This window comes from Phocoena sinus, chromosome 4 (assembly GCF_008692025.1).
Source record: "Phocoena sinus isolate mPhoSin1 chromosome 4, mPhoSin1.pri, whole genome shotgun sequence".
In the NCBI taxonomy this organism is placed as follows: Eukaryota; Metazoa; Chordata; class Mammalia; order Artiodactyla; family Phocoenidae; genus Phocoena; species Phocoena sinus.
Genome location: NC_045766.1, coordinates 73,910,366 through 73,927,454, shown reverse-complemented (window position 1 = coordinate 73,927,454; position 17,089 = coordinate 73,910,366). Strand labels below are relative to the sequence as shown.

The 17,089-nt window shown below is 36.1% G+C and overlaps 1 protein-coding gene across 6 annotated transcripts in view; it reads right to left on the bottom strand.

Moving 5' to 3' along the window:
• Nucleotides 1-17,089, bottom strand: part of ZNF148 (zinc finger protein 148) — a 131,199-nt gene that overhangs the window by 31,836 nt on the left and 82,274 nt on the right. For all 6 annotated transcript variants that reach the window (XM_032630227.1, XM_032630232.1, XM_032630233.1 and 3 more), the window contains 2 exons: nt 12,775-12,898; nt 11,496-11,579 (listed from right to left, as the gene is read on the bottom strand). In XM_032630227.1, coding sequence (XP_032486118.1) covers nt 11,496-11,579; nt 12,775-12,898 — 208 coding nt within the window. The remainder of the gene's footprint in view (nt 1-11,495; nt 11,580-12,774; nt 12,899-17,089) is intronic.

Below are 17,089 nucleotides of genomic sequence, written 5' to 3'. Positions count from 1 at the left end.
CTAAAGCACAGGTTGTCTGTACTACTTGTATAGTTTGTCAAACTGTGAGTCGCGTGATTCACATGTTGATCCATTCAATAATTATACCTAAACAAGAATGAGACCACTTCAAGAGATTCCCAATTTGTTAAACTAGAAACTTGTCAAAACAAATGGTAAACATTCTTCTTTTAACTATAGACACTATAAACTAACAACACGGTATATGGATTTGAGGGGGAGGGATACTCACACACACAAAACACCTACAATTAATTGAAAACTATGCAATTTTCATTTTAAAGACTCTGATTCTTTATATTTCAGTTCTAAAGTATAACGTTTAAATGGAGTTTTCTGGATGACTTCTCTTATCCCCCAAAACAAAATATTTTTTTAAAGTTACAGTATAGTTTTATATGTAGGTATGTATGTATATATATGTATGATTTCTTTTATATCTTCTCTGGGATGTTTTGTTAAATAGTCAAACTTTTTACACGTGTTTTATGTTATATCTTTTAATGTGAATTACTAACAGTTTTGCAAAGAAAAAAAAAATCTGGCTTCTGAAAGTTTTGTTAAACTGGAGAATGTCAGTCACAGCAATCTGAACTTCCCTGCTTAATCTTTCTTGGCAAGCTCTGCCCACGCCAGTGCTGTCTGGCTTCAGCAATCAGAACGCAAGGAGCTCATACTGCAGTAGCCCAACAGTTCCTTCATCTCCACAAAGAGAGTTTAACTAGGTCTGTAACATTTTCTTTTAATAAGACTTCTCCATTATGGCTAATAAACTCTAAGTTAGGGCTTCAAAGTAATGAGAGGTAAACTAATTTTTGACAATAACTGAACCATACTGAAGGAAATACAAAGTGCTGAACAAACCTAGTCAGGGGTGAATCAACATTCTCTCGGACTCCACCTCACTAGCCCAACTGGTTTAAAAAGAAAATAATAATGGTGTTATTCAGCTATTTAACATGGTTGTGAATAAAAGTCATAGTCAAGAGGAAAAGAAGATCAATGCATGTTTTCAGGCGTGAAGAATGCTAACTTAGAAGACAGATTTTTAGAAGACAGATTTTTAAATTGTTTCTTGCTACATCTGTATCTATAGAATTGTGTATATTCAAGAACTAAAGCCTTAAAAAAGAACATTGTGGGAAAAGAAACCTAATGAATATGTATAATTCTGAATGACTTGGTTTTTTTCAAAATCCCTTTTATTTGGGAGAAAAATCATTTTATAAAAACTTACCTATATATGGAAATAATTTTGTAACATTTTACTAGTGAAATAAAAAATAGATTATGAAAAGTGCTATAACTATAAAAAAACAGCCATAATTTGCTATAACAGTCACAATATTAGAATAAGTATTCTGTGGCTTACTATTTAAAAGAATTCAGAAAATTAATATAAAATTAAAATACTGAAAACTGTACTTAAGTTCTTTACTCCTCAAACCAAAACACCCTACCCGTGGCAATAAGATGGCATTTCCTTAAAGTGGTAACAAAATGACTAGAAAAGAACATGCAACTGGAGATATGTCATTCTAACATTTATTTTACATATGTATTAAAAAATGCTAAGAAAAGACACCTTAGATAAAGGTATCTGATCACATAGTAAATCTGCCAGTGACAAATGTTCAACCTTGGCTGTATACCTTACCAGTAATTCTGACCCAAACCAAAATGATCAATTAGGATTATCTTCAACCCTGGCTTCAAGTCCTCACCTTCTCTCCCATATCCCCAAAACATACTCTAAGTAAAGGATGTAATACATTCACAAAAGATATAAATCTCCCATAATTGCCAAAAATAGCAGTCCCAAGGATATCTGCATTTTGACAGTTTCAGTGCCTTAGGCTAAAGGAACAAAGCTTTAACCAGAAGTTCAGGGATCAGCCTTGGTACTCTCCCCTAAAATGGTATTTCATAGGCTGGCCCAAACAATTAAGTAATAACCTGTCCAGGCTGAGTTAAAAATTTTTTGATTTGAAAACAAAATCAAGCTAGGTTCCTGGTTTTTAAAAGCCACAGAAGATTTCTTTACTGGTAACAAGAGCAGCCAAGCAAGTAATGATTTTTAACCACGTTGCAAATGGAAAAGACAATAGGTTTGGGGGCTGGGAGACTGGAGGTGACAGTATAATGAGACCCAAAAGGATGAGGGAGGCTATAAGGAAAACAAAGCCTGTAAGAACTGGTAGTTCTTCTCACCAAACAACCTTTGAGGTTCAGTTGATAGGTGACTTACTACTTATTTGACAATTTAAAAATGGATAGGGATCAAAAACCATTCACAGAAAGACAAGATGAAAAGGTAGAGGGCTAAGTACCAGAGGAAGGAACAACATAAAGCCCCAGAAAAACAACTAAATGAAATGGAGATAGGCAATCGTCCAGAAAAATAATTCAGAATAATGATAGTGAAGATGATCCAGGACCTTGGAAAAAGAATGGAGGCAAAGATCGAGAAGGTGCAAGAAATGTTTAACAAAGACCTAGAAGAATTAAAGAACAAACAGAGATGAACAATACAATAACTGAAATGAAAAGTAAACTAGAAGGAATCAATAGCAGAATAACTGAGGCAGAAGAACGGATAAGTGACCTGCAAGACAGAATGGTGGAACTCACTGCTGTGGAACAGAAAAGAGAAAAAAGAATGAAAAGAAATGAAGACAGCCTAAGAGACCTCTGGGACAACATTAAACCCAACAACATTCGCATTATAGGGTTCCCAGAAGGAGAAGAGAGAGAGAAAGGACCCGAGAAAATATCTGAAGAGATTATAGTTGAAAACGTCCCTAACATGGGAAAGGAAAGAGCCAACCAACTCCAGGAAGCACAGAGGGTCCCATACAGGATAAACCCAAGGAGAAACACGCCGAGACACATAGTAATCAAACTGGCAATAATTAAAGACAAAGAAAAACTACTGAAAGCAGCAAGGGAAAAATAACAAATAACATACAAGGGAAGTCCCATAAGGTTAACAGCTGATTTCTCAGCAGAAACTCTACAAGCCAGAAGGGAGTGGCATGATATACTTAAAGTGATGAAAGGGAAGAACCTTCAACCAAGATTACTGTACCCAGCAAGGATCTCATTCAGATTCCAAGGAGAAATCAAAAGCTTTACAGACAAGCAAAAGCTGAGAGAATTCAGCACCACCAAACCAGCTCTACAACAAATGCTAAAGGAACTTCTCTAAGTGGGAAACACAAGAGAAGAAAATGACCTACAAAAACAAATCCAAAACGATTAAGAAAATGGTCATAGGAACAAACATACTATTACCTTAAACGTGAATGGATTAAATGCTCTAACCAAAAGACACAGGCTTGCTGAATAGATACAATATGCTGTCTACAATGGACCCACTTCAGACCTAGGGACACATACAGACTGAAAGTGAGGGGATGGAAAAAGATATTCCATGCAAATGGAAATCCAAAGAAAGCTGAAGTAGAAATACTCATACGAGATAAAAGAGACTTTAAAATAAAGAATGTTACAAGAGAAAAGGAAGGACACTACGTAATGATCAAGGGATCAATTCAAGAAGAAGATATAACAATTATAAATATATATGCACCCAACATAGAAGCACCTCAATACATAAGGCAACTACTAACAGCTCTAAAAGAGGAAATCGACAGTGACACAATAATAGTGGGGGACTTCAACATCTCACTTACACCAATGGACAGATCCTCCAAACAGAAAATTAATAAGGAAACACAAGCTTTAAATGACACAATAGACCACATAGATTTAATTGATATTTATAGGACATTCCATCCCAAAACAGCAGATTACACTTTCTTCTCAAGTGTGCACGGAACATTCTCCAGGATAGATCACATCTTGGGGCACAAATCAAGCCTCAGTACATTTAAGAAAACTGAAATCATATCAAGCATCTTTTCTGACCACAATGCTATGAAATTAGAAATTAATTACAGGGAAAACAACGTAAAATACACAAACACATGAAGGCTAAACAATACTAAATAACCAAGTGATCACTGAAGAAATCAAAGAGGAAATCAAAAAATACCAAGAGACAGGGGCTTCCCTGGTGGCGCAGTGGTTTAGAGTCCGCCTGCTAATGCAGGGGACACGGGTTTGTGCCCTGGTCTGGGAAGATCCCACATGCCACGGAGCGGCTAGGCCCGTGAGCCATGGCCACTGAGCCTGCGAGTCCGGAGCCTGTGCTCCGCAACGGGAGAGGCCACAACAGTGAGAGGCCCGCATACCGCAAAAAAAAAAAAACCTAGAGACAAATGACAACGAAAACACAACGATCCAAAACCTACGGGATGGGGCAAAGGAAGTTCTAAGAGGGAAGTTTATAGCAAAACCAGCCTATCTCAAGAAACAAGAAAACCTCAAATAAACAATCTAACCTTACACCTAAAGGAACTAGAGCAAGAAGAACAAACAAAACCCAAAGTTAGAAGAAGGAAAGAAATCATAAAGATCAGAGCAGAAATAAATGAAACAGAAACAAAGAAAACAATAGCAAAGATCAATAAAACTAAAAGCTGGTTCTTTGAGAAGATAAACAAAATTGATAAACCATGAGCCAGACTCATCAAGAAAAAGAGGGAGAGGACTCATATCAATAAAATTAGAAATGAAAAAGGAGCAGTTACAACAGACACCACAGAAATACAAAGCATCTTAAGAGACTACTACAAGCAACTCTATGCCAATAAAATGGACAACCTGGAAGAAATGGACAAATTCTGAGAAAGGTATAATCTTCCAAGACTGAACCAGGAAGAAATAGAGAATATGAACAGACCAATCACAAGTAATGATACTGAAACTGTGATTAAAAAGCTTCCAACAAACAAAAGTCCAGAACCAGATGGCTTCACAGGTGAATTCTATCAAACATTTAGAGAAGAGCTAACACCCACCCTTCTCAAACTCTTCCAAAAAATTGCAGAGGAAGGAACACTCCCAAACTCATTCTATGAGGCCACCATCACCCTGATACAAACAAAGATACTACAAAGAAAGAAAATTACAGACCAATATCACTGATGAATATAGATGCAAAAATCCTCAACAAAATACTAGCAAACAGAATCCAACAACACATTAAAAGGATCATACACCATGATCAAGTGGGATTTATCCCAGGCATGCAAAGATTCTTCAATATATGCAAATCAATCAATGTGATACACCATATTAACAAACTGAAGAATAAAAACCATATGATCATCTCAACAGATGCAGAAAAAGCTTTTTACAAAATTCAACACCCATTTTGATAAAAATTCTCCAGAAAGTGGGCATGGAGGGAACCTACCTCAACATAATAAAGGCCATAGATGACAAACCCACAGCAAACATCATTCTCAATGGTGAAAAACTGAAAGCATTTCCTCTAAGATCAGGAAAAAGACAAGGATGGCCACTCTCACCACTCTTATTCAACAAAGTTTTGGAAGTCCTAGCCATGCCAATCAGAGAAGAAAAAGAAATAAAAGGAATACAAATTGGAAAAGAAGAAGAAAAACTGTCACTGTTTGCAGATGAAATGATAGTATACATAGAGAATCCTAAAGATGCCACCAGAAGACTACTAGAGCTAATCAATGAATTTGGTAAAGTTGCAGGGTACAAAATTAATGCACAGAAATCTCCTGCATTCCTATACACTAATGATGAAAAATCTGAAAGAGAAATTAAGGAAACACTCCCATTTACCACTGCAACAAGAAGAAGAAAATACCTAGGAATATACCTACCTAGGGAGACAAAAGACCTGTTTGCAGAAAACTATAAGACACTGATGAAAGAACAATCAACAAAACAAAGAACAATTAAAGGTGATATCAACAGATGGAGAGATATACCATGTTCTTGGATTGGAAGAATCAATATTGTGAAAATGACTATACTACCCAAAGCAATCTACAGGTTCAATGCAATCTCTATCAAATTACCAATGGCATTTTTTACAGAACTAGAATAAAAAGGCTTAAAATTTGTATGGAGACACGAAAGACCCCGAATAGGCAAAGCAATCTTGAGAGAAAAAAACGGAGCTAGAGGAATGAGACTCCCTGACTTCAGACTATACTACAAAGCTTCAGTAATCAAGACAGTATGGCTTCCACCCCTTTTAGATGTTACTAAACCCACAAGGAAGGCTAAGCCGTAACTGGCTTACTGGTAGAGCAAGAAAAACTCAAAAAGGCAAATGATATCGTTCTGCTTCTAGTCCCATTCTTCATGGTTAGTGATTTCACATTGTGTGGTCTGGAGTCGCAGAGACTTGAGCTGGAATCTTGGCTCCACCATATACTAGATTATATAAATTTCGGTAAGTTTCTTAACTTCTGTGTGCATCCTACTTCTTCTTCAACTAAAAAATGGGGATAGTAATAGCGCCTCCCTTTCAAGGTTAATGAGGACTGAATAAGACATTTAACAAAACATTTAGCACAATATCCAGTCTTAGTAAATTCTCAATAAACATTAACTACCCAATATAACCTGTTGAAATCCAAGATACCCCATGGCTTAGCATAATTATTTTTCCAGACTAATATTACAAAATTGTGACCAGCACTGTAAAAAAGAATTTACTACTAGAACTGAAAAGAAAACAGCAGAGCGCAATAAGTCAAGTATTGTTCTGAAAATCTTTTTTCAGACTCAGACACACATTCTTTCTCTCTCTCCCCACCCCCCTCAACTGAGCCTCCCACAGTTTTTCTCTGTTGCCTTCACTATGTAGTCTTCAAAAGACTGCACATCTGGCTCTTCTTCAGGGCACAAGAGCATTTTGTATAAAACTCTACAACACTTACTACACTCGGCTTGTTTATATGTGTATCTCTCCCATTAGAATGTAAATTCCAACATCACTAATTATTAGAGAAATGCAAATCAAAACTACAATGAGGTACCACCTCACACCAGTTGGAATGGTCGTCGTCAAAAATCTACAAACAATAAATGCTGGCGAGGGTGTGGAGAAAAGGGAACCCTCCTATACTGTTGGTGGGAATGTAAATTGGTGTAGCCACTACGGAGAACAGTATGGAGGTTCCTTAAAAAGCTGAAAACATCAGGGTGATGGTGGCCTCGTAGGATGAGTTTGGGAGTGTTGCTCCCTCACATACACCATGTTCTTGGATTGGAAGAATCAACATTGTAAAAATGACTCTACTACCCAAAGCAATCTACAGATTCAATGCAATCCCTATCAAACTACCACTGGCATTTTTCACAGAACTAGAACAAAAAATCTTAAAATTTGTATGGAGACACAAAAGACCCCGAATAGCCAAAGCAGTCTTGAGGGAAAAAAACGGAGCTGGAGGAATCAGACTCCCTGACTTCAGACTATACTACAAAGCTACAGTAATCAACACAGTATGGTACTGCCATAAAAACAGAAATATAGATCAATGGAACAAGATAGAAAGCCCAGAGATAAACCCACACACATATGGTCACCTTATCTTTGATAAAGAAGGCAAGAATATACAGTGGAGAAAAGACAGCCTCTTCAATAAGTGGTGCTTGGAAAACTGGACAGGTACATGTAAAAGTATGAAATTAGAACACTCCCTAACACCATACACAAAAATAAACTTAAGGGCTTCCCTGGTGGCACAGTGGTTGAGAGTCTGCCTGCCGATGCAAGAGACACGGGTTCGTGCCCTGGTCTGGGAAGATCCCACATGCCGCGGAGCAGCTGGGCCCGTGAGTCGTGGCCGTTGAGCCTGTGCGTCTGGAGCGTGTGCTCCGCAACGGGAGAGGCCACAGCAGTGAGAGGCCCACGTACCGCAAAAAAACAAAACAAACAAACAAAAAAACTCAAAATGGATTAAAGACCTAAATGTAAGGCCAGACACTATCAAACTCTTGGAGGAAAACATAGGCAGAACACCCTATGACATAAATCACAGCAAGATCCTTTTTGACCCATCTCCTAGAGAAATGGAAATAAAAAAAATAAACAAATGGGACCTAATGAAACTTAAAAGCTTTGGCATAGCAAAGGAAACCATAAACAAGACCAAAAGACAACCCTCAGAATGGAGAAAATATTTGCAAATGAAGCAACTGACAAAGGATTAATCTCCAAAATTTATAAGCAGCTCATGCAGCTCAATATCAAAAAAACAAACAACGCAATCCAAAAATGGGCAGAAGACCTAAATAGACATTTATCCAAAGAATATATACAGACTGCCAACAAACACAAGAAAGAATGCTCAACATCATTAATCACTAGAGAAATGCAAATCAAAACTACAATGAGATTTCATCTCACACAGGTCAGAATGGCCATCATCAAAAAATCTACAAACAATGGATGCTGGAGAGGGTGTGGAGAAAAGGGAACCCTCTTGCACTGTTGGTGGGAATGTGAATTGATACAGCCACTATAGAGAACAGTATGGAGGTTCCTTATAAAACTAAAAATAGAACTACCATACAACCCAGCAATCCTACTACTGGGCATATACCCTGAAAAAACCATAATTCAAAAAGAGTCATGTACCAAAATGTTCATTGCAGCTCTATTTACAATAGCCAGGACATGGAAGCAACCTAAGTGCCCATCAACAGATGAATGGATAAAGAAGATGTGGCACATATATACAATGGAATATTACTCAGCCGTAAAAAGAAACGAAATGGAGTTATTTGTAGTGAGGTGGGTGGACCTAGAGTCTGTCATACAGAGTGAAGTAAGTCAAAGAGAAAAACAAATACCATGTGGTAACACATATATATGGAATTTAAGGGGAAAAAAAAAAAAGGACATGAAGAACCTAGGGGCAAGATGGGAATAAAGACACAGACCTACTAGAGAATGGACTTGAGGATATGGGGAGGGGGAAGGGTAAGCTGTGACAAAGTTAGAGAGTGGCATGGACATATATATACACTACCAAACGTAAAATAGATACCTAGTGGGAAGCAGCCACATAGCACAGGGAGATCAGCTCGGTGCTTTGTGACCACCTAGAGGGGTGGGATAGGGAGGGTGGGAGGAAGATGCAAGAGGGAAGGGATATGGGGATATATGTATATGTATAGCTGGTTCACTTTGTTATAAAGCAGAAACTAACACACCATTGTAAAGCAATTATACTCCAATAAAAATGTTAAAAAAAAAAAAAAAGAAAAAGAAAATAGAACTACCATAAGACCCAGCAATTCCACTACTAGGTGTATACCCAGAGAAAAATCATAGTTCGAAAAGATACATGCACCCCAATGTTCACTGCAGCACTATTTACAATAGCCAGGACATGGAAGCAACCTAAATGTCCATCAACAGAAGAATGGATAAAGATGTGGTACATACATACAATGGAATATTACTCAGCCATAAAAAAGAACAAAATAATGCCATTTGCAGCAACATGGATGGACCTAGAGACTGTCATACTAAGTGAAGTAAGTCAGACACAGAAAGACAAATATCATGATATTGCTTATATGTGCAATCTAAAAATGGGGTACAAATGAACTTATTTACAAAACAGAAGTAGAGTCACAGATGTAGAAAACAAACGGTTACCAGGGGATTTGGTGGGGGCGCGGTGGATAAGTTGGGAGACTGGGATTGACATAAACACACTACTATATATAAAATAGATAACTAATAAAGACCTACTGTATAGCACAGGGAAGTCTACTCAGTACTCTGTAATGGCCTATATGGAAAAGAATCTAAAAAAAGAGTGGATATATGTATATGTATAACTGATTCACTTTGTTGTACACCTGAAACTAACACAACGTTGTACATCAACTATACTCCAATAAAAATTTTTTTTAAAAAGGTAAACTCCAAGGAAACTGCCTTTTATTACCTATTTCTGGTACATGAAAAATACTGCCAGCTCAGTAAAATTTGTTGAATGAGTGATTAAATCATCAAAACCTAATAGGTATTAAAAACATACAAAACCTTTAACTGTTTTCATTTATCATTATCTGATTGGGTTTTATTATTGTATAAACTTTAAATTTACCTATAAGTCACAAAAAAATCAATAAAGTTGGGACCTCCCTGGTGGTCCAGTGGTAAAGAATCCACCTTCCAATGCAGGGGACGCGGGTTTGATCCCTGATCAGGGAACTGAGATCCCACGTGCCACGGAGCAACTAAGCGCTCATGCCACAACTAGGAAGAAGCCCGTGTGCCAAAACAAAGAGCTCACATGCCTCAACGAAGATCGCACATGCCACAGCTAAGACCCAACGCAGCCAAAAAAAAAAACAGAATATTAGAAAAAAAATAACAGGACTTAAAAAAAAAAAAAAATCAATACCGTTGTTCTTCCTCCCAAGTGCCTTGTATACTCCCGTCTAGAAATGGTGAAAAATGTTTACTTAAGAAACTGAAATGGGTGGTGTGCATAATGATCTTTGAAAAGTAGAACATCAAAGCATACAGATGTGCTGCACAGCTGAAGTTTTATTTAGGAGACTAGCCATGTTCATGTTTGTTAGGGGCCAATAAAGTTAAGGAAAGTTTATTAGGCAGAAAAGCTTGCTTCCTCTATATGACAAACTGCCCAAAGATCCCCTTTCACAGGTACTGCAGGTACCATGAGAACACATCTAAATAACAACACTGGGCAGGTACTTGCTTGACTACTTAATATAGAGATATATGAAGAATCTTAATATTTTCAATATTCATATATTATCACCATCATTTTCAATTCTATTTAAATGTAAGAACCAAAGTTATACAAATTTACCAACTCTTTTATTCCATCACAAAAAGGCAAAATACTGGAAATAAATTCTAAAGAAACACTTTTCATCATGCTTAGAGATGTCAAAAGTTGACAGTTTACTAAATCAAGGTTACATATAAAACTTGGTTTTACGTTCGTCAAAAAAAAAAAAAAAAAAGAATAAATGCAACTAAATGTTTGCTCTAAAATGAGGCTCAACTTTTAAAGGTATGGGTTCCTTTAGAGTGATCTTCCAAAATATTTGTTTCTAAATCTTTAACAACTTGACTGAAAAACTGGAAGTTTACAATTTATAAGATTATAACTCTCTTGATATAGTAAGCTATATACATGAAACTGTAAGGGGGAAAAAAGTGGTATTGCTATTTTAGGACTCAGGCACTTTGCTTCATCCCCCTGGCTAATTACTGCAAATGATATTGTTACCTACTCTAAACTTGTTAAACATCTAAGGAAACAGCTATTTCACAAAAACTTCTTTCCATTTGTCACTTTAAACATATTTTAAGCTATTATGAAACTCTATTTCAAAGTAATTTATTAGGCTCAGATATTAAGCCAAGTCCTACAGTTAACACTGATTTACTGAAGGAAGAAAAAAAGATAAGCTGTGATAAATACTCTTAAGAAACAAAACTGACAAAAGTTGCAACAAGTTGTTGCTCCTTATTAAAAATTCTTCTCTATATTTGACATGGTAATTTTAATGACCCTAGTAAGGGAGGCAACACTCACCAGTATGAATCTTCTCATGTCTCTGTAGCAGGTACTTCTGTATGAAACGCATGTCACATTGACTACATTGAAATGGTTTTTCACCTTAAAATAATTTCACATCCACAAATTAGTTACTGGATAAAACACAGTTTATAGTTACTATTTTTGAAGAAAGAGAAATCTTAGAAGCCCAAGTTCTGGAAATTCCAAATTATCCACACAAAGTTTTTATACTATTCATTAACAGAATTTTATATCCTCTCAATTTCCTCCCCAAGATTTAAAAATTCACATTCTCACAACCTCACAAAAATGAGATTAAATCTTTCAAGGGAAAAAGAAGTAAATAAATAAAGCAATTTAAAATAGAATTTAAAAATCACAAGGCTAGAAAGGACTCTACAGGTTACCAAGTGTGTCTTAAACATCTCTTCTTTTTATCTGGAGGAAGATCCACCCACCTTGTTCTCCCTGGCTAACCACCACTTTATGCCCTTTCACTTATTTTCTCCAGAACCTTCAGAACTTTCTAAACATCCCCTTAAAAAAAAACTAATCCTGTCTCTTCAAACGTTCCCTCTCTGTTGGAGCCTTTCCTTTCAGTAGTCTACCCTATGTCTCAAATTCTTCACCACCCACTTGTCCTTTAACCCTTATACTCTGCTTTCTGAAAAGCTTACTCATGATCTCCCTGCTATTTATTCTAACGGTTTGTTCTCAGCTCTCAGGTCTCTCTCTATCCTCTCAGAAGGTTGTGCTATGATTGATCCTACCCTCCTTGGAATTCTCTTTGGGCTTCTGGAACACTGTATTTTATCAGTTCATCAAATCTACCTTATTACTCTGTCTCCCTACCCACCCCTTAACTCAACGTACATGTCTAGTAATCTTTCCCCAAAGATCTGTGATCAGGTCTTTAGTTCTGATCTCCACAACTTCATGTTATTTTTTTATATTTGATTCCCAAATTCATATTTCAAACTCCATCTGGACATCTTACATAGAAAAATAAATGCTGACAGGCTTTTAATAGTTCATTCTTTAACTGTTTCTCTAGCTAAAAAGAACACATTAAGCCAGATAAATATTCAGTTAAGACTAATTTTGCACATCTATGCTAATTGTTTTCTCATTTAAAGTTTTTCCTGCTTTCCTTCTTACATCCTGGCCTATGAAGTCTCTGATTTGAAATGCCAGGTTACCTAAAGCCTTAGAAATGAATGACATTTACAAGAAGATGAAAATAGCAAAGATAATAATTTTAATGGCCATAAGCCCACTTTAATTCAAGAAATACCTGTATGAATGAAGACATGTCTCTGTAAGTGATAGTTCGTTCTAAAGGCAGCATTGCAGTGCTCACAAACGTGAGATTTAGGGGTTTTCAAACCAAGTGATCCATCCTCATTTATTGTAAGGATCTGGTTTTAAAAAAAAAAAGGCGAAACAAAAGAAAGAAATTTTTAAAACGTAATACTAATTTATAAAACAGATAATGCCTTTTAATGCAAACAATGGTCACCAGAAATTATGAAATATTTTTTCCTAAAAATCTTGAGAGGGCTATTAGAATAATGTTACCATTAATTTTAAGAAAGTACAATGTGACTCAGTATGGGTAAAAATCACTAATAAAACCTTGGAAGCTGGTTAGGTAAGATCTCAGCACTCTGCCCCCTCCTCTCCAAACCTGATGTCTAGTAGAGTCCCTAAGTGTTCTCTGCTAGGGTGAGTATAGCTTTATTTTCAATTTAAAAATATCACATATGCAGGACAAAAGTCTTATGTTTTAGACATGGCGTAAATATCAATCAAAAAGCACTGGTTAAATAAATCATGGAAAATGAATACAATTTAATATCATGTGGCTGTAAAACAAAACGAGAAAGCTCTCTATATACTTACATAGAAAGAGCTCGAGGATTTATTCTTAAGAAAAAAAGCAAGGTCCAGAATCTAGTATATAATTTTGCTAATTTTGTATACAAGATAGTACATATAGCAATATATATTTGTTTGCATATGCATAAAAACTATTTCAGAAGGATATACATAAAATGTATATAACCTTGGTTGTCATGGCTGGGGAACTTGGCATATAGGAGATATGGCAGGAGGGAGGTTTTACACTGTACACACTTAAAACATTTTTCTGAACCATACAAACACTTACTTATTACGTTCTCCTTTTTCTTTCTTCTTAAAGAAGAAAAAAAGAAAACTAACTTTTTAAGTCATCCTAGAACTGAATTTTGAGTCTGGCTCAGTTTAGGACCTCTAAGGTTATTCTAGGACTACTGAACTATTGTTAAGCATATTCCTTAATAAATGAGAGTGGGTATGGGGAAGGAAGACAGGTGACAAAAGACATCAACCTTGTCTGCCTGTGCTTCCTGTGGTCGAGAATATCTTGGGCCAGGTCTGGACAGTTCCAGAGAGAAGCTCACCTTTGGGCTTCATGTATTCCAGTTTATCAACCATTTGCCCAACATGCAACATTTAAACTGCCTCTTCTCACCAGACACATGGCAGAGTGAAAATAACAAATAATCCCTTTTTTCATTATTGAGGAGAGAAGAAAGATGACAAAATATGATGTGAAGATAATAAGCAGAGAAAACTAGGAGGTAAGATCAGGAGGAATATGGCAAGTGAGAGGGAAACAGTACTGGAGGTGGGGGCATACAGAGTGGGAGCCAAGAAACTGTGTACCACACAGGGTAGAGAAATCTAGCAAACATCTTACAAAATACAAAGTCCTGTGGAAACTGATTAGGACCTGTAAATACACAGCTATGACCCCCTTCCCAAAACCTAGAAAGAGGGAGTAAGTAAGGAAAAAGGGCTTTAATTTTTAAAAAAAAATTTTTTACTTTAAATTCAGGAAGACAATTCAGCCTATACTGTGTAAATCAACGGTATTTATTATGCAAATTATACAGAGCATGTGGGTTCTGGGCAAACTGCCAATGTGGTCAACAATGCTTCAAAGTCTATGTACCAAAGTCACAGAGGGAAACATTTGGCAGGAGAATTCAAGTGGGTGTCACAGCTTCCTGAAGAGTCAGTGAGAACAGAAAGTTTCATCTCTGGTCAGTCAGTCTAAAATTTTTTCAACCCCTCCAAGTCACAAAATAATATTCAAGCTAACAATGTGTAAAACAAATGAACAAAAAAACCACAAAATCTTTTAAAACATGATTCAAAATATTTCTAACATAAAATAAGTAACAAAAAGATGTTAAACATTTTATACAAAACAGAATAAAAACAAGATAGCACCAGGTATTTTTTCACATATGTTGATAACAAATAAGAAGATCCAAGTGCCAAAAACATGGCAACTCAATAGCTTTCTGTGGCATAGCAACTGCAAGGAAAGGCTCTGTAAGGAACAAATCCGGCCCAAGTTACTTAATGTGAAACGGATGTAATCCTTGACTATACAAAGCCCTTTTATGAAGAGTTAAGGAGTTCTAGGTCATTGTTTTCTGGCACTGGGGGTAATGCTGCCTTTCACTGTGGACTCAAGCCTTAATTCAAGGTGGATTTTATGGATGAAACAGCAAACACTGACTTGTGAATAAGCAGACTGAAAAACCTAGCATATTTATAAGTTCAATGACACAAAAATCAAATTGTTGGACATTTTGTATTTCATTTTATATTAATTTTTTTCTTTTCTTAGGCCGGGGTAACACACATCTTTGTATCAATATAAAAGAAAATTATCTTGCCTCAGAAGAACACCAGTGGCTCTTCCAATTTATAATCTGTTTTAAATATAACCGACAGATCTTGTCTGTTTTACTCACCACTATAACCCCAGTATCCAAACGGTATCATAGTGAAACTCTATAAATGTCTGTTGATATGGCTGCCTACTACTACCCATACCAAACATCCTCACAGCTTACCACTCTACGTAAAACTTTCTGCAAATTCACTAGTAGTACCATAGTGAAATGGCTATGTAAAGAACAAAGTTCCTTGGTGGAACAGAAATTGCTCATTAATACAGGTAAAATTATCTTCCTTGGTATAGACTTGGTTTCTTTTCCTGTTCACATCCTTTCCAGATCTTTTAGTAAAATGTGATCTACCAGGTAAGTGGATTTGCCTGAGATTGGCAGGCTTACTTGCTACTAGTACCATAAAATGTTTTTGCTTTTCTTTTTCCCTTAAACATATGAGCACCATTACAACGGAAGAACTTGAAATTTCCAAGTTTAAACCCTAAGGTGCCTGCTATAATATCTCCACATGATTTGTCTTGACTCCTGTCACTGCTGCTTTTGGAGAAATATGATACGTTATAAAGATCAAGCAGCGGGCTTCATCAAGAGTAAAGAAATTAGTAATAGTCTAAACAATACTCAGCATACTTGATTTTTTTCCTTAACTGTTTCATAAGTTTAAAACAGAATTTTTCAGTAGAATATTCCAATACCAAATGGAACTCCTCAATTAATCTGCTTTCTTAACCTCACGGTCCATTAGCAGATATATTTTTTGTTCTGAGCCAAATCTGTTCCCAGCTAGCTATACATAGCAATGCCTATGTTAAATAATATACCAATTTTCATCCAACGAAGCACTAACCTCTGCCTATTCAATTTAGAGATTTTTGACTCCTCAAGGGTCACTGCCACCAAATAACTGAAACTTGACACCCCTCAGTGAGAAAGTTTTATTCTCTTAAAAGGCAGATGTGATTTTCCCCATTCTATGTATACTATGTACTACTGAAATTGTTAAAGCATATTTTAAACTAATGATTATAAGTTTTATCATACATTCTTAAATCAATTTCTAAACCACCAAAACCCCAAAAACAATTTGGAGGAGACAGTTTAAAATTCTCACCTATTATGAGCTGTTTTACTGCAACTGAGGGTGTGGAGTGAGATCTAAAGTTCACTTTACTCTCCAAATCCAACTAGAAATGGAAGAGTGCAAGCCCAAAGACATACAACAAAATAACACAGTAGCCCAAAGCAATAACCACCTAAACATCTTGACCATCCTACTTATCGTTAATATCCCACCTCACGTTGTCACTTTCTTTCATTCTCCATGATTTTTACTGTCTCTCAGCATTTGATTTTACTTATTAACAAATTTCATTTCTAAATGGCAAGCTTTTGCCAGTGCTAGAACATGAAATTCACTATATCATAAGCATGGTACATATAACATGATATCAATAACTGATGTTCAGGAGAATGACCCTGAGCCTTAGTAAAGGTTATTTCTCTCATATTTCCTAAATATCAGGCAAAGAAGTATGTGAATTTTTTAAAAGAAAGATTTACAGACAAATATTTTTTAAAATTAGGGTTTGATTCTGTGGAAAAATTATTTACCCAGAATACAAAATTCCCTGGAGAAATTAGATAAATAAAATACTAATACTTTTTTTTTAAACTAATTTTCTTCTTCGTTTTTCTCTTAAGTACTATTCCGTATTTCCATCCCCAGTCTTACAATCAGTTATTTACCGTAAGGCTACTCCTTCCACAATCAAGCTAACATGTAGGAGAAAGCTTGACAAATAGCTAGTATATCTATTTCTCTCCTTCTTTCAATTAAATTTTCCTCATTTTAAATCA